A 25,209-nucleotide genomic window follows, 5' to 3' on the forward strand; every position below is an offset into this window, starting at 1 on the left:
TATTTTAATAAAACGAAACACTCGGGGTAGCAGTTCATAAGATAGTTTCTGTACCCTAGATAAAATAATTATGACTTCCTTTATCTTGGTGTGTTCCACGGCGCGCTCGCTAAAACAAGCCTCTAGAAACTTCTGCGTGTGTGTTGTGTTCCGCCGAGGTGTTGGTGGCTGTGGTATTTTCTTGGTCGGAAAGCTGTTGTTTTCCTATGGCTGTTCCAGGTGAGTGTACATTGGAGATAGGTGTCCGAGACATTTTCCGTACAGTGCTAAATTAGCAGTGCCCCTTGGTTGAAAACGTATTGTTAGTTCCGGTTCCTCTTAACGTGGATATTTTTACTTGTGAGAGATTATTCCTTTACATGTGTAAATGGTCTAATATACGCAAACACATGGATATGTAGTATTCACGACTGCTGCTGTTTTTTGTAATGTTTGTTTTGTATTTCCGTATTCTATTCTATTCTATTCTAATTTATATAAACCTTTTTCCTCCTTTGCTAAGGCAGGGGTGTAGCACAAAATACAGCTCCCCTAATAATAACTTTTTTAAAGGATAACTGATGCGGGGCCAGTCTACAACAAACATGGAAAACCTATAACTAACTGTACCTGTAGATTTTACTACTTATATGCAGCTACCCTTCCCTGATATCTGACGATTCCTGCCCTGATTGGCTACTTAAAGCAGCCAGTCAGTGGCAGGAAACTGCTCTCATTGAAATCAATAGGAGAGCTTTCCGATAAGGCACATGGGTATTGCTCTCGCCTGCATAGAAAGTAGCTTGGGGGGTGCATACGGGGTGTTTCTGCGGAATCCCTATACGCATTTGCAAAAGGGACACAATGGAAATTTAAAAGGACCCCCCCCCCCAATGGATTAGTGAAGTTATTTCTCTGTTGGGAATATAGAAAATCCTTGGATTTGGACTCATGTGATAAAGATATGCAGTTTGGTGGAGGAGGAATAACAGTCTGGGGCTGTTTTTCAGGGGTTTGGTCCCATACTTCCAGTGAATGGACATCTTAATGCTTCAGCATACCAAGACTTTTTGGACAGTACCACGCTTCAAACTTTGAGTGAACAATTTGGGCAGTGGTGACTCTAGGAACAATATATAAGGGGGGGGGTCACATAAGATACCACAGTCAAAATGGGGGGGGGCACTTATAACTTCCACCACTAGATCATACCACTGAAAAAACTAAACGAATACACATATAAATAAGATGCCAAAATACCAGAGCAATGTGGTATGCAATGATGCCTTGGCTATTGGGCTAACATAATACTTAACCTGCCCATACACACACACACTGTCCTTATACACATGCCTGCCTATATACACACACCAGCTTACAAACACACATGCAGTACACTGCTTTTACACACACTTGACCACACACATACACATACACTGCCCTTACACACACATACACATACTGCCCTAACACACACATATGCACTACCCTTATTCTAACTAATACAGTGCCCATACATATGTACATATGGACGCTTGCCCATGTATACAAACAAAGTGAGTCACGCTTGCACTTACAGTACCCCTTTCTCCTCTTCCATCCTGTAATGGGAGTGCAAGGTCTGTTACTTCTGGGGTGATTGGAGTGCTCATCTCATTGACTAGCCCAATGAGCTACCCATGCCTCAATCACAGCTTCCATATTGTCATCTTGGAACATAGTGAAGCTCTGTGCAGGATTATCCCAATGTTTGGGTATGAGGTATTTATGGGGTGTTTAGAAACTTTATTTGGCTACAATGCCATCATTATCCAGCCTGATAATGAAGGTAATGGGAATTGTAGTCCATTAAAGCAATTGCAACAGCAAAAAGGGTGCAATCATTTTGGCTTTTCATCTTGTCTTACATGTCCCATATTTAGTTTCTATTGTTTGTATTATTTTGATTCGGTATGTATGGAGAACTAATGGAGAACATGATTTTATTTTTATTTTATTTTTCTTTTTTTAATATGTACCGTTCTGGTTTGTTGAGCCATACTTTACTATATAGACCAGCCTTTAAATAAAAAAATGGAAATCATTATTTTGTGGTTGAACAAGCATATGGTGACGAAGTGAAACAAAGCAATACGTTTTATTGTATATAGTTATTAAGGGATTGAAGGGTGCCCCATTGAACACAATGAGAATGCCAAATGTACAAGGGGGTCTCGTTATTGCTGCTTTGGACTCTTGTGCCAGACACTGTAGACAGCTCCTTCATGCACACTGTTGAGTAGGAGGTACATTTTCCTGCAAGGCATATTAGCTTGGGAAACATACAAACTGTATAAAGGGTATTCTGATGAAAGTGCATATGGAGGCTGGATTGCACATTTACAGGGGAACTCCTACTACCCAAGCGTTCCCCTAACACTCTGCTTCATCTATCCCTAACACTTGGTACCCTACTGACTACACAACTATATCTCCAAAAGATAAGTATAGGAGTTTGGGCTACTAATTGTTTATTATAATTATTCATGAAATAATGCGTTATTGGTTGTATAACGTTGTTATCATGTTTGCTAATGATACCACTGTTAGGAGGCGATGATAAGCAATGTAGTTATATTTTTAATATTAATGTATTATTATGTGTGTTTCATCTAACTCTACAGTATTGTACTTGAATGTACGGTTTTTCCCATTCTTAAATTTGATATGTCTTGTATCTCTTTCTACGTTAATTATTTTATTTTATACATTAATTACGTTTCCAGATTTCTTCTAATTAGACATGCGAAAGCAAACTACTAATGAATTTCTGTTATGATAAAAAATCTCCTGCATTAGCCATTCAAATTACCTGGAATTATTTATATGAAAATAAACATTAGAATGATTAACAGTCAGGTTAATAAGATATAAATGTGTACATTAACAAAGTGTTAGATATCCATATTTCTGTCTTAAGACTTTAATTTATATCTAGAATTTGTCTTGTTCTCTGGTGAATTAAGGCGTTAATGCGTAGGAGGCTTACTCAGAGTTTGCAAACATCATTGTATTCACCTGGGGGAAATACAGATTCTATAGCCCTTATATTGCCTCTTCTCTCTAAATGATACATATTATATATTTAACACACCCCATATAATTTACACAGGATGAATGCTGGCAGAATACTTTATTTATTTTGTATGTGGAGTTCTTATTTGCAAGTGACACATTAGGATATATAAACTGTCTAGAATTATATATAGACATAGAATTTGACTACTCTTGGATTCAGGATAAACGATTTACTGGGCTATTTTTAAAGGGGGGTCTTCGCGCAATGACAACCGTTGGCCTATTCTATTTACTGTTATAGTTTGCTAAATATAACTATTAAGCCCATCTATAGCATTGCCATAATCAATTTAAAGAGACAAATATTCTTGCCTGTTCTATGTATGTTTAAATCCCCCAAAAAGCCAGACAAAAAGTGTAGGAGCCCGCTTTTTTTTCTCTCAATCATGTTCTTATTTTTATATTTTAACCAACCTAGTACCTGGGTTTGTCAAGACTTGCCACATGCTAACATACATTTACACACTCTTACACCATACAGCAGCGATGGCGAACCTAGGGCACGTGTACCACATCAGACACGCAAAGCCTTCAGTTGGCCAGGCTGCCGACTGACGTCGATCTTTGGGTTGTGAGGGAAGAGAGAGAGGGGCGCTGAAAGTTTTAGCAACCACTCGGCACCTTTCTGTTTCCTCTGCAAGGCCTCCATCTTGGTCGCGGTGCTGGCATTTCATGCTGAGCACTGGAATATGACATCCTATTATGGTGCTCAGCAGTGAAGCGGCTCCCACCGCGGCACAGCAGCAAGGCAGAGGCCATGCGCTCCCACCCCAGGACTTCAGCAGGGTAAGTGAACTACAAAGGAAGGAAGGATAGATGGTGAGATAGTAAAAATATTGAAATAAAGAGTGAGAGAATTAATTAATATGTGGGTGAATTGTGAATGAATGAATTAATGTGTGGGTGAATTGCTTGAATGATTTTTGAAAATGCATTCATGAATGTGTGAATGAGTGAGAGAATGATTGTGTGAATGAATGGGTGAGTGACTCCATTTATTTTTGCTTATATAATAAAATCCTTTTCTCGAATAGACCCTCTTTTCATGTGTTTTTGTGCTTGGGCAGATAGATATAAATAGTGTCATTATTATTATTTGCTGACACATTCTATGTTTCTATGCTTAACCCCTTAAGGACAATGGGCGGTCCCTAAACCCATTGAAAACAATGCATTTTGAGCCCGTACATGTATGGGCTTTGTCATTAAGGGGTTAAACAACAAATTGATGCACACTGTTGTGTATAGTAATTTTGTACCCCAAAAAAAACTTCCTCTCCATGTTTAATATGCAGCATTGGCACTTTGAGGTCTGCAACTTGGTTTGATGCAGAAAATTGTGCACTGGGGCCCAAAAACGTTTGCCATCACTGCCATACACTAACGGACACACGCTAACATCTTATGCGTAAACACAAGACAGAAACAAACATAGTAACATTCTATGTTCATGTACACACATGCTAACACCCTATACCAATACACACACTCTAACACTATATGCTGACATACATGCACACGCTAATGCAATGCTGTAACTTAGACACATACATGCGAGCAGACACAAACACAGGCTAACGCCACATATATAAAAATACACACCTGAACTATGGAGACACTACAATACAGTAGACATACTGATTCTGGCACTATATATTTGCACGTACACACACCGATACTACAGAATTCTAGATTTCACAGTTAAGCACCCCAAATAAGCCTGGGAAACCCTAATGCTGTCTTTTCAGGGGGCTAGAATGGAGATTTTTTTCCGTTTTTGTGTAAACAAAAGGACTCTAAAACTGCTGAGTGAATTATATACAATCTTTTTACATGACACTGTAATCAGAGATCATGCGACGCTTCATAGTTTCGGGCCAACACAAAAAAAAACAGAAGGCAGAGTCATCATTCAGCAATTCTTTAAAAAAATGTTAAAGCCTAAAGTTCTTGACAGCCTCACCAAAGAAGAGTACGTATTAAAGTGTAAAATAAATAAATCATTCGCCTTAAGGAGAAGCTGCAGCTCCACACCTCCCCTGGGGTCTGACGGTTCTATGTAGCGATTGCCTGCTTGAAGCAGCAAATCAGTGGCAGGCATCTTGTGAACACTTTCTGTCCATACACACAGGTAGTCTCATTGGACACCCCAGCCACGTTTGGCAGTAAGGATCTCACTTGCCAGAAGATCGTTGGCTGAACGCACCTCCTGGATGGGAAGTAGAAAGGGGCAAATGGCTATGGGGAGTAACACAGAAATATAAAAGGACCAATAAACTGTTCTATGCATTAACGTGCATGTGATGGTTGGAATGTCCTTTTTAAAAGGCTGTATTGTGATGGGGTGTCCTACCCCCCCCCTCGTTCCTATAGTTTTTATCCTCCTGAGAGTGGTGTGCTTCTTACAGTTTGTACAGCTTTTTATTCGCACGGGCATCATTGTGTGTATACATGTTGTTACGCAATTATTCCTCTACCCGGGGGAGTACATATATCGTTTGAATGTAAGGTAATCATCAGCTTTTCAACTTTCTAAATCATAAATATTCATCAAGAGCATCAAAAACTGCATTTGAATCCATACATATTTAATAGAAGAACAATTTTCTTCAAAATGCATTACGGAATTATCAGCAGCCGGTCTTATTAAAGGGCATTGATAGGCATATAAAATATTCATCCTCATTTTCCCAGATTAGAATTTACATTTGCTGTACTGTCAGTGTTTTAATGTGATTCTCTGAAGCCATTATGTGGTGCGTTATGCATATACAGTTTTTTATGATTAAATAATTTGATATGTTTACACTAATACGAATGCTCAGTAGACACACTGCTTATATTCCATTACTTTGTCACTCACTTTTCACATGTATTACAGATATCAATCCTGTTGGTAGGCAGAAGGGAATCATCCATTTTTTCTTCTACAAAAATGTTTAAGCAGACCTTACGTCTACTACAAGTACGGTTTGCACGGTCCTCCTCTGCGGTACATTGCAGATTATTTATTGGAGTTGCAAATTTCAACTATGGTTTGAAAACTATTAATAGAAATTGCAATGTGTTTTTATTTTATTGGGGGGAGGGGGGTTGCCCTGGAATCAGGCTAGTGTGCATGGGCTCCATGCTTCAAATACTGAAGAATGGCTATTAATAATACATTAGAAAAGCACTGGGGTTTTACTGAAAATTCTTAACTTTTAGAGAATAGAATATTGTAATTAAGGATTAGGTTTTTTTTCACATGGACTTTAAGTCATCACCTCTTTAAAATATTGTTCTGTCCCCCTTGCAAGCACATGGGATATTCTGCGGAATCCCAACCACAAATGCGTTGCCTCTATCTGTGCCCCTGATTTCTTTAACTGGATTTTGTGCATTATTCTTCTACAGAATCCTCCATGAGCTGCAGCTTCTACCTCAAGTTTGTATGTTACTTTGTTTTTGTATTCAAGGACACTGAGTACTTTAATATGCATTGTACTTGTCAGGTACAGCAAACCGTCTCTTTAAAGTAAACGGGATGGCAGGAGTGTCCCTTGCAGTCTAGTCAATACATTTCTGCATTATCATGAAACCTTTAGCTTTAGTTGAAATTGACAATAATATCAAAGCAAAACAAGATTTATAAACAATTTGACGTAGGATGGCATTTAATGGCCTTTTCCAGGAAACTGAAGTGAATTGGTTCAATTTATTAAACTATAAATTGAATCTGGAGTGGTGATAATGTAAACTCTGGAACGCTGTATTGCCGTGACATTCGTATTTCATTGTGCAGTCAAAAGCTTTTTCTTGTAATTGAAGGGCATTATCCAGAGAATCATAGAAACTGACAAAATATACCGTTTTCCAAAGCAGTCCTAATGCTCTAAAAGAACAGTGCATACAATTAAAAATAATAATTATGTTTGTTTGTTTTATTAAAATACTGATCAATAATAAATCATAAAGTAGTTCTGGTGCTTACACAAAATGTAGCCCTTCTATTATACCCAAGTAACTCTGCTCAGGAGGGACAGTCCTGGGTATTCGTGTATAACGATTTTATAACAGCGTTTATACACAATAAGTGTGTATAGAAACAAAACAGGGGGAATAAATACACTTCAGACATTCAGATGTATGTTCTGATGAGAGAGGGAAAACAGTTATCCAGTTTGCTAAAGACAGGCCAAGTTTTTTTTTGTGTGTGTTTTTTTTGTATTTTATACTCTTTATAACTGTAGTTTGGGGTTGCCGTAATAGTCCAGTGTATAAAAATGCAAAAAACCAGAATGTTGCAGAATCTTGTAATACCTTTTTTATTGGACTAACAGTATTTAAAATAATAGACGAGCTTTCGGGAGTCCTCCTCTTTATAACAAATACACAGTATTCACAAATGTATATCCCCACTCCCACCCCCCTCCCTGTGTCTGCTAGGAAAAAAAAAAAAAATCACCATACACCCCATGTAAGTTGAAACTCCTTCTTTTTCTTTTTTGATTCACCACTTCTATATTGTTCATATTTTTTAATTTGTTCAATCAAATTTAACCACTGGGGCAATACGGGGGCTCCTTTTATTAAACCATTTCCTCAGAATCGATAGTCTCCCTAGAAAATTTGTTTTCCTAAAAAGTTTATTTAACCTGCCAAACTGTTCCACATCTCCTAGGATCGCAACCTTTGGATCCATTACACCATTACAACTAAATTTCCTTTTCACAAAAATAAATGTCATCCCAAAATTATTTTATCGTATCGCATTCCCACCATAAGTGCAATAAACGCGCATTAAGGACCCCACATCTGGGGCAATCTGCATTATCTCTACAGTTAACCTTCCATAACTGGTGCGGAGAATAATATAACCGATAAATAATTTTAAGTTGTGTAAATTGGTATTGTTTATTTACAGTGCAACACCCTGTGTTATTTAGAATATGGTTCCAAGAGGCCTCATCAATAACACCAATCTCCTCTTCCCATTTCCTTTTAATCTTATTTTTTTGTGTTTTAATATGATGGGGTGGGGAGTGGGGAAAGGAGCAACTACAAATGCATTTGAAAGCTGAGCACCCTATAATGGTTTAGTGGATAGATTCCTACATTTTAATGCCCCTTTTTAGTATTGCCAGTTTGTTTCATATTAACATTTTAACTTTATTTGCAATTTTGGGTTATTTATGTAAAAAACCATTCTGGGTTGAACAATGCTGTTTTTAAAGCACCTTTTCTATGTCTTTGGTGTGCAGACCTTGCAGGGTCTTCTGTTCAGGAAGATTAACGCACCATTACCGTCCCTGTGTGCTAAGAATTATTCACCCAGGCTTCAGGTTATAGAGAGGAGGCTGGCTGTGTTTGTCTGCAGGCCAGACTTACAGCACAAGCCGTCTGTGGGGTGCCCTCCTCCTCCTCCTGCCGTCTGTGGGGTGCCCTCCTCCTGCCGTCTGTGGGGTGCCCTCCTCCTGCCGTCTGTGGGGTGCCCTCCTCCTCCTCCTGCCGTCTGTGGGGTGCCCTCCTCCTCCTCCTGCCGTCCGTGGGGTGCCCTCCTCCTCCTCCTGCCGTCTGTGGGGTGCCCTTCTCCTCCTCCTGCCGTCTGTGGTGCCCTTCTCCTCCTGCCGTCTGTGGGGTGCCCTCCTCCTCCTCCTGCCGTCTGTGGGGTGCCCTCCTCCTCCTCCTGCCGTCTGTGGGGTGCCCTCCTCCTCCTGCCGTCTGTGGGGTGCCCTCCTCCTCCTCCTGCCGTCTGTGGGTTGCCCTCCTCCTCCTCCTGCCGTCTGTGGGTTGCCCTCCTCCTCCTCCTGCCATCAGTGGGGTGCCCTCCTCCTGCCGTCTGTGGGGTGCCCTCCTCCTCCTGTCGCTGGTTGGCTGCTCCAAGTGTCCAAAAGCAGATCCTGAAACCGCTACTTTAATATGTGTTCTTCGTTGGTGGGTCATACAATATAGACATGCTCTAGCTGCCTTGATAAATATATAGATTTGTATTTTAATGACTAATTATATTCTTTTGCTCCTAGGTGTAAACAAGGATAATATCAGAGCAGGGTGTAAGAAGTGTGGATATCGTAAGTAATCATTAATTTATACATTTTTGGTGTAAGCATATATAGAAATAAGCTTGATACATTGGAGTACCTTTTTTTGATGCAAAGTAAGTGTTCCTCATTAGTTTTTATATTCTGGAGATAGCCCTAAAGATGACCTGCTACATGAACGGTTCATAAGATAAACATTTTCATGGCAGACTGCTCTGTGGTCTGATGAGTCTTGGCGCCGATCGGCTGCTTGAAGCCCTGGTTTAGCGATTTTGTATTCTTCCTTATCAAATTGTGGCCGAACACTGTAAATCTGGAAAAGAAGCTAGGTGGTTGTCCAGCTTCTGTGGATCTAAACTTAACTGTTGCTTAGCCGGATAAGATAGATGAATATATTACGCCTAAGGGCTATGTGCAAAATATGGCGAAACAACTTAAATACTTCTCGAATGTAAACTTATGCATTACAATAACTGAGAAATGGCAACTTTGGTTATGTGGGGATAAGTAGACATTCTTACTGTTACATTTTTACTATTGTCTAACCGTATGCTGACAAATATCCATAATCCTTAAAATCTATTCATATATCTTGTTTTCTTTTTAAAATATTTGTTTAGTGGCAAGTTGGTTAGTATCGTAGTTAGTTGTTAGTGGCACGTTTTTGGAGTTTGCTTTGCGTATAGTGGAGCTAAAATCTTAACATTCCCCATTTATATCAGTGTTAATGTGTAGAGACTTTTCACTTGATTGCGTTTCAGGCTGTATAAAATACCATGAGTGTTTGTATTCGCCAGCATTTCTCTATTTAGTAAATCAACCCTGGACTATTTCTTGTAACTTCTATATATTTCTCTTATTTTCAGCTGGCCACCTAACATTTGAATGCCGAAACTTCCTTCGTGTGGATCCGCAAAGAGACATTGTTTTAGATGTCAGTAGTACAAGCAGCGAGGAGTCAGAAGAAGAAAATGAACTTGTGGAAAAAGCTACCGTTTCTGCAGACAAGAAGAGTAAGTATTTTAAAAAAGTCCAGTAATGGCTCATTTCTTTCCTGTAAGCAGTGATGAAAGGGCTAACTGACGTTTGTCACCCATCGTCACTGGGTTTTCTGAGCCCCCATGCACAGACACCGGTAGCTAGATTTATTGTGTTTCTAATGCATTGTCTGTTAGGTTTGGTTTAGGATTGAACGCAGCTGCAACCACATGCTAGGCAGGCAAAAGTGCCGCATGAACGATGGGGCTGAACAATGAAAAATATATTGCCCAGAGTAAGATGTTGACAGCTGCGGGATGTCAGATATATAAAATATATATATATATATATATATATACTGGTTTCTAATTAGTTTTGAATATGCACTATAGGTGAAGTATTTGAAAGCTACATCCATGATACTGTAAGTGTTTACTGCATGCCGTACACCCAGGTCAACGGGACCTTGCAGACAGGAATCAACAACTCGGAAAATCCACTCAACAGAAACCACTCTTGTGTCCTTCAAATGTTTGACTGTTCTGTTCTGTGTTCATACAGTAGGAATGGAATTACTATCTTAACCCCTTCCTGACAATTGACGTGCTTGGCTTAACACATTCTTAGTAACCTTTCAATTTTATGAAAATGCTCTCTGAGCTACTATAACGTAGTCTTGTACAACTCGGTTCATTGTTAGAAAGAAGTAAGTGATAAAGTATCAAAAACTTACTATAAAAGAACACTCCACTTAATGCATATGAAAGCTGAGTGTACCCTCACAGTTCTTTTTTTTTTTTTTTTTTTTTTTTTTTTTTTTTTTACTTCCGTTGGTAAAGATAGCGTATCATGGGACAGCAAACTTCAATCAAGTTCACTAACGAGAGAGCTGAACAAAATACATGGCCAGCACGGTGTTACTAGCAGGAGAAATTATGATGTTTGTCCTTGATAATGCATAGCGATATTTGACAATTCAAATGCTCGACTCATGTGAAAAATTAATAGACCCCTTAAAGCAACAGAGCTTTAAAAAAAAAAAAAAGTTAATTTGTAGACCGCTGCAAACAATTATACGATAATGGAGGGATTCTGGCTAGCACACTGCTTGGTGAATAGTCCAACCTCACTTGAGAAATTAAAAGAATAATGTCCTCGAATTCAACCAGCTGTTCATATGAATTGAATTAATGAAAATCAGCAAAACTGGAAAATCTTCTTGTGTTATAACAGCAGTAAAAGAAAAAAAAAAAAAAGGCTATTTGTGATATCATCGCACAAGTGCTTGTTCATTTTTAAAAATTGTTTCAACTTCCATTTGAAAGATTAGCGGTGCACTATGTGCATTGCATTTCGTCAATAACAGAATTGACTGATCTTAAATAGGAAGCTCCATTAGATTTCTTTCTAATGGCTGAGTCTGTTCAAAAGCTCTAAGTGTGCTGTACGAAAATGGTACAATTTGTACTATGTGATTTCTACTTATTCTACAAAAGACTTCTGAAGGTCAACGTTGTACGGAGCAAGCTGCCGTCCAGAATGGATAGCTATTAAAAAATATGTATATTTCCCCCAAACAAATGTTCTTTTAACCCCTTAAGGACAATAGGGGTTATTACTCGTAGTATATTGTGGGACAATGGCTATTTTAACATTTTTCGGTGTTCCTGTTTAGCTGTGATTTTCTTCTTTCTCATTTCGTGCTCCCACACATATTATATATTGTTTTTTTCAGGACAAACAGGGCTTTCTTTAGATACCATTAATTTTATCATATCATCTAATTTACTATAAAAAAAATGATAAAATATGGGGATTTTTTGTTAAAAAATTACTTTTTCTCACTTTTTAAACAAAAAACTTTTACTCATCTGCAAAAACGAATGAAAAAACCTGCTAAATAGATTCTACTATTTGTCCTGAGTTTAGAAATACCCAATGTTTTTATGTTTTTTTGCTTTTTTCTGCACGTTATGGGGCAATAAGTACAGGTAGCGTTTTGCTATTTCAAAACCTTTTTTTCCAAATCTGGTAATTCTTCCCCCCATGTGCCATTTCGGGTATCTTTGAAGCCGGCCAATGCAATTTACCCCATCAAGTCATATATTTTTAAAAACTAGACACCCCAAGGTATTTCACATGCTGGTAATTTAACCCTTTCCATGCACTAATTTTACCACCAGCCTTTGTGAAACTTTATGGTAGTAAATTTTTTTGTATTTTTTTCACACACGTTGTACTTCAGGTATAAATTTATCGCTCCTGGTATATGTCCCTGTCAAACAACCCCCCAATATGTGTTCAGTGACATCTCCTGAGCGCAGCGATATCCCCCATGCATGGGTTTGTTGGGTTATTTGGGAGGTAAAAGGCCGCCTTTGTGAGGTGTGTATTTTTTGGCCATTTAGACATCTGATCCTACTCCCCCCATGTCACATATTTGGGACACCTTTGAACCCGGCCAATTCAATTTATCCCATCCACTCATGCATTTTTTAATACGAGACACCCTATGGGCATTTGTAATGCCAATATTTTAACTCTTTCCATGCTGGAATTTTTGTAAAGATAAAGAATTTTAGGACTTGCTTATTAATTTTTTTTATTTTTTATTTTGGTGACAGTGGGGATTTTTATATGTTACCATATTATTATTTTTTTTTTTTAAACATTTTTTAAAAAAAAATGTAAAAAATTTTTTTTACATTTTTTTTTTTTTTTTTTTTTTTTTTTACTAATCACTCATTAGTGAGCTGGGCTCCATTGACCTTGCATGGTTGGATGCAGTACCTGCATTCAACCTGCAGGAGGAGCTCGAGAGTTCACAAGAGGGTCTGGATAGACCCTCTATGAACTCATTTCTATTGTTGATGCCATCCTGTGAATGACGGCAACGTCATTTACAGGATGGCAGTTGTGGTTGCTCTTCGGAGCAATCACAAGGTGATCGGGGTAGGGGGGTAGTGTTACTGACATGCCTCGATATCGAGGCATGTCAGTAACACCATTTATGCTTAGGAAGCGATTCAGATCGCTTCCTAAGCTGTTTTAGCCGTGCGCCGCCGCGATCTTTCATGATCGGTGCGGCGGCGGCCATTTTTCTTGCGGGGAGGGCTGCCAAGGGCTGCCCTCCCCGGATCCACGGTCAGCCTCACTTGGGAGGCTTCCGTGGATGCTGCAAAGCCGCCGATTGCGGCGAAAACGCCGCGATGCAGCTATTTAACGGCAGCCCGTACATGTACGGGCATTGTCGTTAACCCGTTGCACGGCAACCCCGTACATGTACGTGGATTGTCGTTAAGGGGTTAAAACAGAAATGTATTTCCAAACATTAAATTGACAGTTGATTTAATTTTGCTGTTGTCAAAAATAAAGGAAGATTTAAGAGCGCGTGATTTCATCTCTCTTGCTTCGCTGTTCATTATGAAGCGCCAACTCTAGCAAGAAGGGCTGCGGTGGCCCTATATAATGAACAATTCAATGATTAAGAAGAAATCTTAGCAATTTACCTATCCATTACACAGGGCCAGCCCAGCTTCTTCTCTAGCATAAGCTCACTTGGACTTCTATAACTCACGGTGAAGTGAAGGTGTGAAGCCACAGCTCTCCGCTTTGTGCCGATGTACCAAGAAGAATTGGTGCTTTTTTTAAGATGTTTCTTCTGTTCTCTCACTTTTGCATTTCGCTAAATGATAATAAATAAACCAATAACGCTTCTATTTATGAAAGCATTCTTCACACATGCGTAAAACTACATAGTACTGTAGGTGATTTAAATGGCTGGATGTAATCTTTGTTCTGTTTTTGAGACAATTCCTTACGAAGTACCATTTTAAATAATCTATAGACTGGTACTTATTGGTTCATGTCCATCATACCAATCATAGTCATATGCTGCCTGGCAACCACTATTATGTGTTAGTTTGAGATTAGGTTTGGATGTATAGTCATAAAATGTGACACTCTGACAAATCCTGGGAGCCCGGTAGGAGTGCCCCGTAGAATTTTATTACTCGCACCTATTTTTGATTGTTTATCCAGCTCTGTATAAAACACTGGCTGCTAAAATAAAAATCGAAATGTTTTTCAGCAATCGTTTACCATATGGCTTTTGTTCTGGTAGGTGTCCGCATGCTTGTTTACTTTAATTATGGAGTAGAAGATTGGTCTGATGCCCCAGCAGTCAGCTAAGTGCATGATCGTTGTCATGCTACAGACTATAGAAAAGCAGAGCTAGATTGGTACATGGTCATTACAATAATGTGTTATTTATGTCTTCTATATACATTCAAAGGAAAACGTGTTCATTGTATGTTTCTAAGTATTCCTATGCATACTACTGCTACAATCTGTAAAATGTAATTTCACACAGAAAGACGTCGGCGGGCCTCAATTACATTTTTTTTTATCATTCTGCGTAATGTGTAGTTATTTCCTGTACTTATTGCAGCACAATCATCACGGTTTATAAAATATATGATTAAAATCAGAATTTTAACCCCGTCAAGATGGATGTTCTGCCACGACTGTAACAAAATACAGAGGTATCACATCCTGTGATGCGTAAAGTACATTGTGAGTTAAATGTCCCAAAACACAGCGTCTCAAAACATTACCTTGGGAAGAGAGTGAAAGGTTGCCACATGTCATACTGAAGATTTCCAGATATACGTTGAAAAAGTCTGATGCTTTGCGTAACTCTGCTGCTGAGACAGATCGAGAACTGGTGATAGTTGTTTGCAGGGCCGGCCGAAGACCTAACGCCGCCTGGGGCGAAGTTTAAAACGCCGCCCGAGGCGAAGTTTAAAACGCCGCCCGGGGCGAAGTTTAAAACGCCGCCCGGGGCGAAGTTTAAAACGCCGCCCGGGGCGAAGTTTAAAACGCCGCCCGGGGCGAAGTTTAAAACGCCGCCCGGGGCGAAGTTTAAAACGCCGCCCGGGGCGAAGTTTAAAACGCCGCCCGGGGCGAAGTTTAAAACGCCGCCCCCCCCCCGTCGACGTCGGGGGGGGGCATTTTAAACTTCGCCGACGCCATAATCTACGATTCCCCAACACCCCCCCCCCCGGTACTTACCTTTTAAACAGTCCTGCGACGAGTCTCCCTGGTCTGCCACGGTGCCGGCTTGTAATGCTGAGCGCCGGAAATTGACGTCACTTCCGGCGCTCTGCATTACAAGCCGGCACCGGGACAGAACAGGGAGACTCGCCGCAGAGGAGAGAGAGAGAGAGAGGGGTGCCGAGCGGGTAAGCGAAAACCACTCGGTGCCCCTCTCTCTCTCCTCCGCTTCAAAAAACAAACAAAAAAAGCGCTTGGGGCGGCAAAGTTCCTAATAGGGCTGCAACTTTTGGCTGCAGATTTTCATAATCGATTAGGGCTGCAGATTTTCATAATCGATTAGTTGGCCGATTATTTTTTCGACTAATCTGATAAAAAAAATTAAATTTTTCATTTATTTTAAATTTTTTAATAAAGTAACATAGGATGTTAAAAACAAACAGCAGAATAAAATGTTTTTCTTGTTTTTATTTCCCCAACCTGCCCCCCAGTTATGCATATTTGAGCCCAGGCTTGCCACACTGCCCTCCCACACATTCCACACTGCCCTCCCCACATATGCCTTATATACCCTATATGCCTTATACCCCCAGATATGTCACTCCGTCCTCCTCAGGTATGCCGTATACCCCCCTGAAATGCCATAGTGCCCTCATAGGATTCGCAGACTCGTTCACAGACACAATACTTTTATAAATAAATACAGGATTAATCTTCACTGCCCCCAGGATTTAGATTCCCCTCAGTTTGCCCCCCTTTACCTCTAACTGCACCTTAAGTTAACCTTATTAAATTAATTAAATTAACCCTCAGTCCTCAGCATTAAATTAATCCTGAAGACAAGACCCCATTAACCACAACTGCCCCTAAATTAACCCTGAAGACCCCATCAACCACAACTGCCCCTAAATTAACCCATTAACTATAACTGCCCCTAAATTAACCCTAAACACCCCATCAATCACCACTGCCCCTAAATTAACCCTAAACACCCCATTAACTATAACTGCCCCTAAATTAACCCCCACCTCCCCTAACTTTCAGCAGCCCAAATATTAATTTTATACTCAGTTAGATGAGTGTCACAGCCATGGCGATGCTAAGGAAATGGGCGGAGCCAATCGGCCATTTGGATCCGCCCCTTTCTTCCTCCCTCTCCCTCCCTGCAGTCACTGCCAATTGGCCCCGCCCCTTTCTTTCTCCTCCAGCGATTGCAGGGAGGGACTGGAAAAGGAAGTGGGCGGGCCAATCGGCAGTAACTGCAGGGAGGAACTGTAAGTAGCAACTGCTGCTGTGACTCCTGTGAGTCACACTAAACGGATTATAACACAAGGGGTATTTTTCAGAGCATTTGCTCTGAAAAACCCTCATTTTATAATCGATAAAAATCGATTCAACTAATCGATAATGAAATTCGTTGCCAACGAATTTCATTATCGATAATCATCGATTTTATCGATTAGTTGTTGCAGCCCTAATTCCTAATACAGTTTGTTTATATCTAACTTAAATATAAGTATCGGATTATAAGCAAAGCCAGGACTCGAGATGCTTTATAAACTAGACTAGGCAGACTAGATGGTCCAAATAACTCTTATTATTGACACTAAATCTGGACTTTGAAGGCAAGTTAAAGTATTTTAATTTTACTCTACATTATTAGGAACCGACCCTGCTGTGCTTTTAATGTAAGAAGGTATCCATTTAAAGTGTAGTTAAACTATGCATTATCCAGGGCCAGCTAAATTCGTCTGAGGCGACATCAAGGATTTGCCCTTCATTATGCATTGTGAGATATCTCTGATGACTAAACTATGCTTTGAGCTGACATTTAAAGGGCAAGCCCCGTGCATAAACCATTTCTGTGAGCACAAAACACAGCTCCATATACAGTAATATAGGTTAGCATTAACAAAACCCTTTTTGTTTTATTTTATTTTGTTCCAATAAACTTTCTTTGTATATGCAGACCTAAAGGCAGCGGTTGTCATTTGAGACATTGGGTGGCTTCCCCTGCTCAAACGCCAGACTGAGCTGAGTCCTTATTCCAGTGTCAGACCGTGGATTAAACTTTTTTTTTATTTTTTTTTATTTTTATATATACCAAAAACAGTATTATAAGGAGTATACATTCCAAGTATCATACTTGGAATGTGTAATCCAGAGGGGAATAAAGTCTTTTGAAAATGTATTTTTAATCTAATAATAATGCAAATAAAAATTAGATTGTAATTTCCTTTATAATTTAGTGTACGCACGGAACAAGTATCAGAGGCCAGTTCTTTTGGTCATGTCTGATTTGTATTGATTTTGAAATTACAAAATACGATGGAGGAATAAATGAATCAAATTATAATGAAAGCATAGTTATGCCCTTGAAATTCCACAATTCTGCACCAGAATCAGCGATCAACACCAAGTACCTAGATATAAATTACCAATGGTGATTTACGAAGTAATATTATAGGCAAAGTATGAGATCTGCAATTAAGTTCAACACATGAAACTGGCCTTATCCCAATTATAGCCTATTCCCTAGTGGGAAGAAAAATAATGGGTAATGGGGAGGGAAGTTTAAAATTTTTTAATCCCAGTGTAATTACAACCTAGAAAAACTGCCCTAACCCTTAACAGAATTAGTGCCTTTTTGGGTCTCGGTAGGGTTTTCCGATTTCCTACTGAGTTTCTTCTTTGTCGAAAAGGCTTTAGACATTCTGTATTTCGCCAAAGCAGAATGAATGCATTTCACACCTGCCTGAACCAGATACACATTATTCTAAAATATTATGTTTTTTTCAAAAGGGAAAAAAGAGGAGATCTGGGAACTGCTATACACTTGTGTGTGTGTGTGTGTATGTATATATGTGTATATATATATATATATATATATATATATATATATAATATTATATTATATTATATTAAACATTGAAGAATGTTTTGAGGAACAGTGCAACGGCCACCATTGGTTTTACTTACTCCTGTCTTCTTGCTGTTACAAACCTGAAGGATGCCTCCTGATTTAATCTCTTATCTGTTGGGCATTACCAATGTATGTCCTAGGTGTTTTCACTGTTGAGGAATAGTGATTTGGTAGTGCTAGTGTTTCTAAAAACTTTCTAAATAAAAGCTAAAAATACATTGAAATTCACTGTTAATGAACCTCAAAATAATGCATGGTTGCTTGAATAAATCATTTTATTTTGTGAATTCATGGTCACACTGAATATCTGTATTTGCTGTAACCTTGAATTAAGGTTGCCCAAGTATTAAGAAATAGACATCTGCCTTCTAATTGTTTTTAAAAGATGTGGACATTTGTATAAAGGTAAGGTGTGCTCATGTTATGAATGGTACAGTAGCAAGAAAAAGTAAATAAACCCTTTAAAATGACTTGGTTTTCTGCATGAATTGTTCATAAAATTGGATCTACATCCAAGTCACAAGTATAGACAAACACAATGCGCTTAAACTAATAACACACAAACTATGATAAGCTGTCATGTCTTTATCGAACACACCCATTTACCATTCACAGCGCTGGTGGAAAAAGTAAGTGAACCATTATATTTAATAACTGTCCGAACCTCGTTTTGGCAGCGATAACCTCAAACGAGCTTCAGGTAGCTGTGGATCAGAATGGCTCTTTGAAGTTATTCCACAGCATCATTCTGTGGTAGATTTACTTTAATGTTTAGGGCCATTGTCCTGCTGCATAATTCAATTTCTACGGAGCTTCGGCTGTCATCCTGACGTTATCTTGCATGATACCTGGATAAACTTGGGACTCCGTTTTCCCCTCGTTGATGGCAAGCTACCAAGGCCTGAGGCAGCAAAGCAGCGCCAAATCATGGTGCTCCCGCCACCATACTTCACCGTTGTGATAATGTTTTTATGTGAGTTTCCTTTTTACCCCATACATAGTGCTGCGTGTTCTTCCTGAGCAATTCAACCTTAGTTTATTCCGTCCACATATTTTCCCAGTAGCGTTATGGAGTGTGAAGGTGCTCTTTAGCAAACTTCAGGCTGACAGTGATGTTAAATTAGGGAGCAGCAGTGTGGTGTCCTGCGATGTTTTGCATGTGGTAGACCTATGACCTTAGATGTTAACCAGTTTCAATGATTGCTTCAAGCATTTAGCTGTTACTCTAGGATCTTTGTTTTTCCTCATTAAGCATTCTGTATTGTGCTCTTTGAGTCATCTTGGCTGAGGGAGAGTAGCCACAGAACTAAATTGTTTCCATGTATAAACAGTTTGTCTAACTGTGGAATGATAAATATGTGAACTCTTTGAGATTACCTTTGAAACCCTTTCCAGTTTTATGCAAATTACCAATTCTTGATTGTAGGTTTTTTGAGATTTATTTTGGTGAGGCCTTGCTCACATCAGCAGATGTTTCTTGAAAAAAGCAAACTCAAAATGTTTGAGGTTTTTTGTGTGTTATGTCAAAGTAGCTGTAAAACACACACACTCCGATCCTGTTTCATTGATTAGACTTCAGGTTAAGCTTTTGTTGAATTGATTAGCCTAGGGGTTAACATACTTGTTCCAATTTACACTTTGAATGACTTATTCAATTCAGTATAAACTTCTATATTTTAACAGATACTGTGGATTCTGGAAAGAAGAAGCTAAAGAGAAAAAAGGAAAAAGTGAAAACCAAAAAACACAGGAAAAGGTAATTTGATGGTACATTTGACCTTCATGATTAATAACCCAGCAATGTATCTAAGGATATTGTGGAAACCTTATAGTATGTAAACCAGACAAAAAAGACCCATAGGGATCAATGTAAAGCGACATAAACATCAGGAGTCAGGTTTAGCTACCCTCAGTGCTTTTTGTGATTTTGCTTCCTTGTTTTTGTGGTTTGGGAGTGTACTAAATTTAAGCCAAGAGGTCAGCCAATCATGTGACAATGTTGTTTTTGTAGTCATCACTAGTGTACAGATACAGTGGCTTTCTTGGCCATTCTAACACTGATATTCGTCAGTACCATTACCTGCATTGTACTGTGTTACATAAGACTGTTAAACATGGTGGAATGATAGATGATATACCGTATTGGCTCGAATATAGGCCGCACTTTCCCCCCCCACTTTAAGTCTTTAAAGTGGGGGTGCGGCCTATATTCGGGGTCTAGCGCCCGACGCCCGGGACATGCAGCGGTGCAGGGGACCTGTATCCTGCTCTCCGATACGCTCAGACAGCCTCCCCTGTCGCTGAGTGCCGGCACCGGAAGTTGTATACGCGTATTGCGTAGTTGTCCCCCGCCGGCCCCCCAAGACACCCGGGAGGGGGGGAGGACAGTGGCAGCATATCTCGGGGGGGGGGGACAGTGGCAGCATATCTCGGGGGGGGGACAGTGGCAGCATATCTCAGGGGGGGGCCGTGGCAGCATATCTCGGGGGGGGAGACAGAGTGGCAGCATGTTTTTTTGGTGCTTTTTTAAAGAAAAAAACTTTTTCTTTAAAAAAGCACCAAACTTTTAGGGTGCGGCCTATATACGGGGGCGGCCTATATCTGAGCCAATACGGTATATTAAAAGGGAACATGTGGCAGCATGTTTGTTCAGTTCTCAAACCACAGTAATGCTAAAACATTATGATGTAAGACGCTCCGCCATTATTAGTAATGGACCTGGAATGAGAAATCATCCCTTGCACTTTAAGTGGAAATTAAATAATATGCATGCAGCCACCCGCTGAATTTTCTCTATGTGCCTGATAGCCAGTCTAGGCCACCATGCAACATGTGGTCAGGTGTAAAAGCAGGCATGATGTAAATGTGAATTGCTTTGATTTTTACATAAAATGAGGCCTTAAGTAGTTAAGCAGACATAATGAGGCCGAATACGATGTGCCTTTATGTTAACCTTTCACTTTTAATGCACTATTATTATCGACCTTGCATTATCTTATTGTAGGTCAAATTCATCAAGTGACTCGGAGGACAGTCCAAAACCAAAGAAAAGGAAAAGCCGAAAGAAAGAAAAAAAAGGAAAAAGTAAATCAAAAAAGAGTAAACATCACAAAAAGGACAGGAAAAAAGGGAAATGTGAAAGGCATTCTTCCTCCTCTTCTTCATCTTCTTCTTCCAGCAGCTCAGACTCTTCTAGCAGTGACTGACACCTTCCTTAAATGGCTTGTGTTCTATAACATTCTGCGACATTAATAACCCAACTAGCCGTGAAAAATATGATTTTTTTTTTTAATCAACTGAATGTAATTATGTAAACCTTCTATACTTTGAAACGCAATAAAAAATTATGATCTTTATCATTTTTTATATTTACGTTGGTTCATAGATGGTCTTTGATATCCTGAATTTTATTTTTTATTCAGTTCTTTAGAGATAGACAAATGTAAATAAAGGATTCACCACATGCTACTTCAGGACTTTTTTTTCTTACTGTTGCGAAGAGTAAAAATGAAAATTAAATGAATCCGATTTACATGTGAGCCTATAAATGCAGTTTAACAGATGTTTACTTTCAATTTAAACTTAATTTTATAAATTGTTATAGAAAACATAAAATCACACAAAAACAAGAGTATTTTATTAAGAGCAAATATATCTTTATGAAACCAGCTGCTCATCAAGTATGTCCTGATTAAATTTATGTCCCAGTTGCTCTAGTGACGGGAAAATTTCAGGAGGACGAAATGCATATCTCGGCAAATGTACAGCATGAATTCCACAGATTTGCAACTTTTGTTAGACCTCTAAAATAAATATCGAGTGGGTATTGTATGTTAAAGCAACTTAGAATTTTGGTTTTGCAATTATATACATTTTTAGAAAGACTAATATGGTACAGTGTACCTAGACACTTTATTTTACATATCGTATATACATAAGAATAGTTTATTGTTCATTATCTATTATAAATGCCATTGTCTTTGTCGTTCATGTAATATCGGAAATATATGTTTTGGCAAGTGTGTTTATACCAATACTATAATGTATAAATGTGTCTTAGAGAGTAAGGGAAGTTCTAGATATATCCCTATTCTTTTCAGGAAATGGTCAAATATGTTAGAGAGAAAAACAATGTTTGAACTTCCAGATGGTCTAGTATATTCACATTAAAATTATTCTTTAGACAAGCATGCCTCTGAGCAGTGTATAATGGGGAAAACATCTAGAAGTGTGCTATTAAGTTTCTAATTACACCCTTGAGTCTGGAGGATTTCAATGGGGAGGAAATAATAATAAGCATTAGTTTTATAATTATTAAATTGCCATTCCAGGTGGCACCAGGGGCTTTTTGCAGTTGCATTTAGCTTGGACACACAAGCGAATCCTGAGCTGGGGCGAATCTCCTAAGTGACAACTCTAAGTGAGGAGTTACAAGCAAAGAAGGAGGTAAAAAGCAAAAAGGAGGGGAAAGTATACATCCTTGTTATCCCATATATATTTATATATATTTTGCACCTTACTGTCTGTTTTTGCCAGTTATTTGAGCTATCCCCATTGCCAAGATGTCCTCCATGTTTGACAATGCGGTCAGGTGTACATCTTGCTCAATGTATGCAATCCTTGATCAGCGCTTCGAGGGTGCATATTGCTGTGCGAGATGTGTGCAGGTTGCTCATTTGGAAGCACAAATCCTGAGTCTAGAGGAGCAACTGGCAACACTGAGATCTATTGACAACTTGGAGAGGAGTCTGCTGCTCACTGAGCAAGCTCTCTCGCGGGTAGAGGTGGGGGAGGATAGCGGGATGGAGGTACAGGACAGTCAGGCAGCTAGCTGGGTTACAGTTAGAAGGCGGGGTAGGGGGAAAAGCGCCAGGGAGGCTAGTCCTGATCTAGCACACCCCAACAAGTTTGCCCGGTTGGCAGATGAGGGGGATGTTAGTTCAGAGTTAGCAATACTGCAGCAAGTCACTGCCTCTGACCTCCAGAGCGGTGTCTGCTCCAGTAAGGATGGAAGGACGAGCACAGGGCAGGCCAGACAGGTGCTGGTAGTAGGGGACTCTATTATTAGGGGGACAGACAGGGCAATCTGTCACAAAGACCGGGATCGCCGAACAGTGTGTTGTCTGCCAGGCGCTCGAGTTCGGCACATCGCGGATCGGGTTGACAGATTACTGGGAGGGGCTGGAGAAGACCCAGCTGTCATGGTGCACATTGGCACCAATGACAAAGTAAGAGGTAGGCGGAGTGTCCTTAAAAATGATTTCAGGGACTTAGGTAGCAAGCTCAAGGCAAGGACCTCCAAGGTAGTATTTTCTGAAATATTACCTGTACCACGTGCCACACCAGAGAGGCAGCGGGAGATTAGGGAGCTAAACAAGTGGCTCAGAAGCTGGTGTAGGAAGGAGGGGTTTGGGTTCATGGAGAACTGGGCCGACTTCTCTGTCGGATACAGGCTCTACGGTAGGGACGGGCTGCACCTCAATGGGGAGGGTGCAGCTGTACTCGGGGAGAAGATGGCCAGAAGGGTGGAGGAGTGTTTAAACTAGGGAAAGGGGGGGAGGGAAACTACAATATAGAAGGGGAAGATAGTATAGATAGAGAGCTGGGGCATATAAATGTACCTGGGGGTGGAGCGGAGGGAGGGGTTAGAATAGTTAATAGGGATAGGCTTGATAGGAGAAAAAACCATACACCTCTAAATTGTATGCTTACTAATGCCAGAAGTCTGACCAATAAAACTGGCGAACTGGAGTTAATAATGTCTGCAGAAAATTATGACATAGTGGGTATAACAGAGACATGGTTGGATGATAGCTATGACTGGGCGGTTAACATACAGGGTTATAGTCTATTCAGGAAGGATCGAAAAAAAACGAAAAGGGGGAGGAGTTTGCCTTTATGTAAAGTCCAGCCTAAAGGCCACACTGCGGGAGAATATATGTGAGGGAAATGATGATGTGGAGTCATTATGGGTAGAAATATATGGAAAGAAAAATAATAAAATACTGATCGGGGTTTGCTATAAGCCACCAAATATAATTGAAGCAGCAGAAGATCAATTATTAAAGCAAATAAACAAGGCAGCAAATCACAATGAGGTGGTTATTATGGGGGACTTTAACTATCCCGACATAAACTGGGAAACCGAGACCTGTGAATCTCATAAAGGAAACCGCTTTCTGACTATTAGTAAAGATAATTATCTGTCCCAAATGGTACAGGACCCAACCAGAGGGGGCGCTCTACTGGACTTAATATTAACCAACAGACCTGACAGAGTAACTAATGTGCAGGTCAGAGGGCACCTAGGAAATAGTGATCACAATATAATACATTATAACTTGTCGTTCAATAAGGGAACTCTTAGAGGAGCCACACGAACTATGAACTTTAGGAAGGCAAAGTTTGATCAACTAAGAGAAGCCCTTAACACTGTAAATTGGGAAAATGTCCTCAAAAACAAAAGCACAGATACTAAATGGGAGATTTTTCAAAATATCTTAAATTCTCACTGTGAAAAGTACATACCGTATGGGAACAAAAGTGTCAGGAGCAAGAGAAAACCAATGTGGATAAATAAAAATGTAAAGGTGGCAATAAATGGCAAAAAAAAAGGCATTTAAGCTACTAAAACAGGAAGGCAGTGAGGAAGCACTAAGAAGCTATCGGGAAAAAAATAAAATATGTAAAAATCAGATAAAAGCAGCAAAAGTGGCGACAGAAAGACTCATTGCCAAAGAGAGTAAAACAAACCCCAAAATGTTCTTTAACTATATAAATAGTAAAAAGGTTAAAAATGAAAGCGTCGGCCCCTTAAAAAGTAATGAGGGAGAAGTTATAGACGGGGATCAGGAAAAAGCGAATCTATTAAATATATTCTTCTCTGCTGTATTCACAGAGGAAAATGAAATGCCAGGTAATATACAGCAGGATGAGATAAATGCCCCAGTACATGTCGCCTGTCTAACCCAGGAAGAAGTGCAGTGCCGCCTAAAAAAAAATCAAAATAGACAAATCACCAGGTCCAGATGGCATTCACCCCCGCGTTCTAAGGGAGTTAAGTAATGTAATAGACAGACCCCTATTTCTAATATTCAAGGACTCTATAGTGACCGGGTCTGTTCCCCAGGACTG

General features: G+C 39.6%; 1 protein-coding gene across 1 annotated transcript; it reads left to right on the forward strand.

Moving 5' to 3' along the window:
• The first annotated feature begins 106 nt into the window (after positions 1 to 106).
• Positions 107 to 21,444, forward strand: SREK1IP1 (SREK1 interacting protein 1). Its single transcript, XM_053448026.1, has 5 exons — positions 107 to 219; positions 9,102 to 9,149; positions 9,986 to 10,132; positions 19,759 to 19,831; positions 21,080 to 21,444. Exons 1-5 carry the CDS (start codon positions 207 to 209, stop codon positions 21,279 to 21,281), a joined length of 483 nt encoding a protein of 160 aa, XP_053304001.1. The 5' UTR covers positions 107 to 206; the 3' UTR covers positions 21,282 to 21,444.
• The last annotated feature ends 3,765 nt before the right edge of the window (positions 21,445 to 25,209 follow it).

This window comes from Spea bombifrons, chromosome 1, assembly GCF_027358695.1.
Source record: "Spea bombifrons isolate aSpeBom1 chromosome 1, aSpeBom1.2.pri, whole genome shotgun sequence".
NCBI classification, from domain to species: domain Eukaryota; kingdom Metazoa; phylum Chordata; class Amphibia; order Anura; family Pelobatidae; genus Spea; species Spea bombifrons.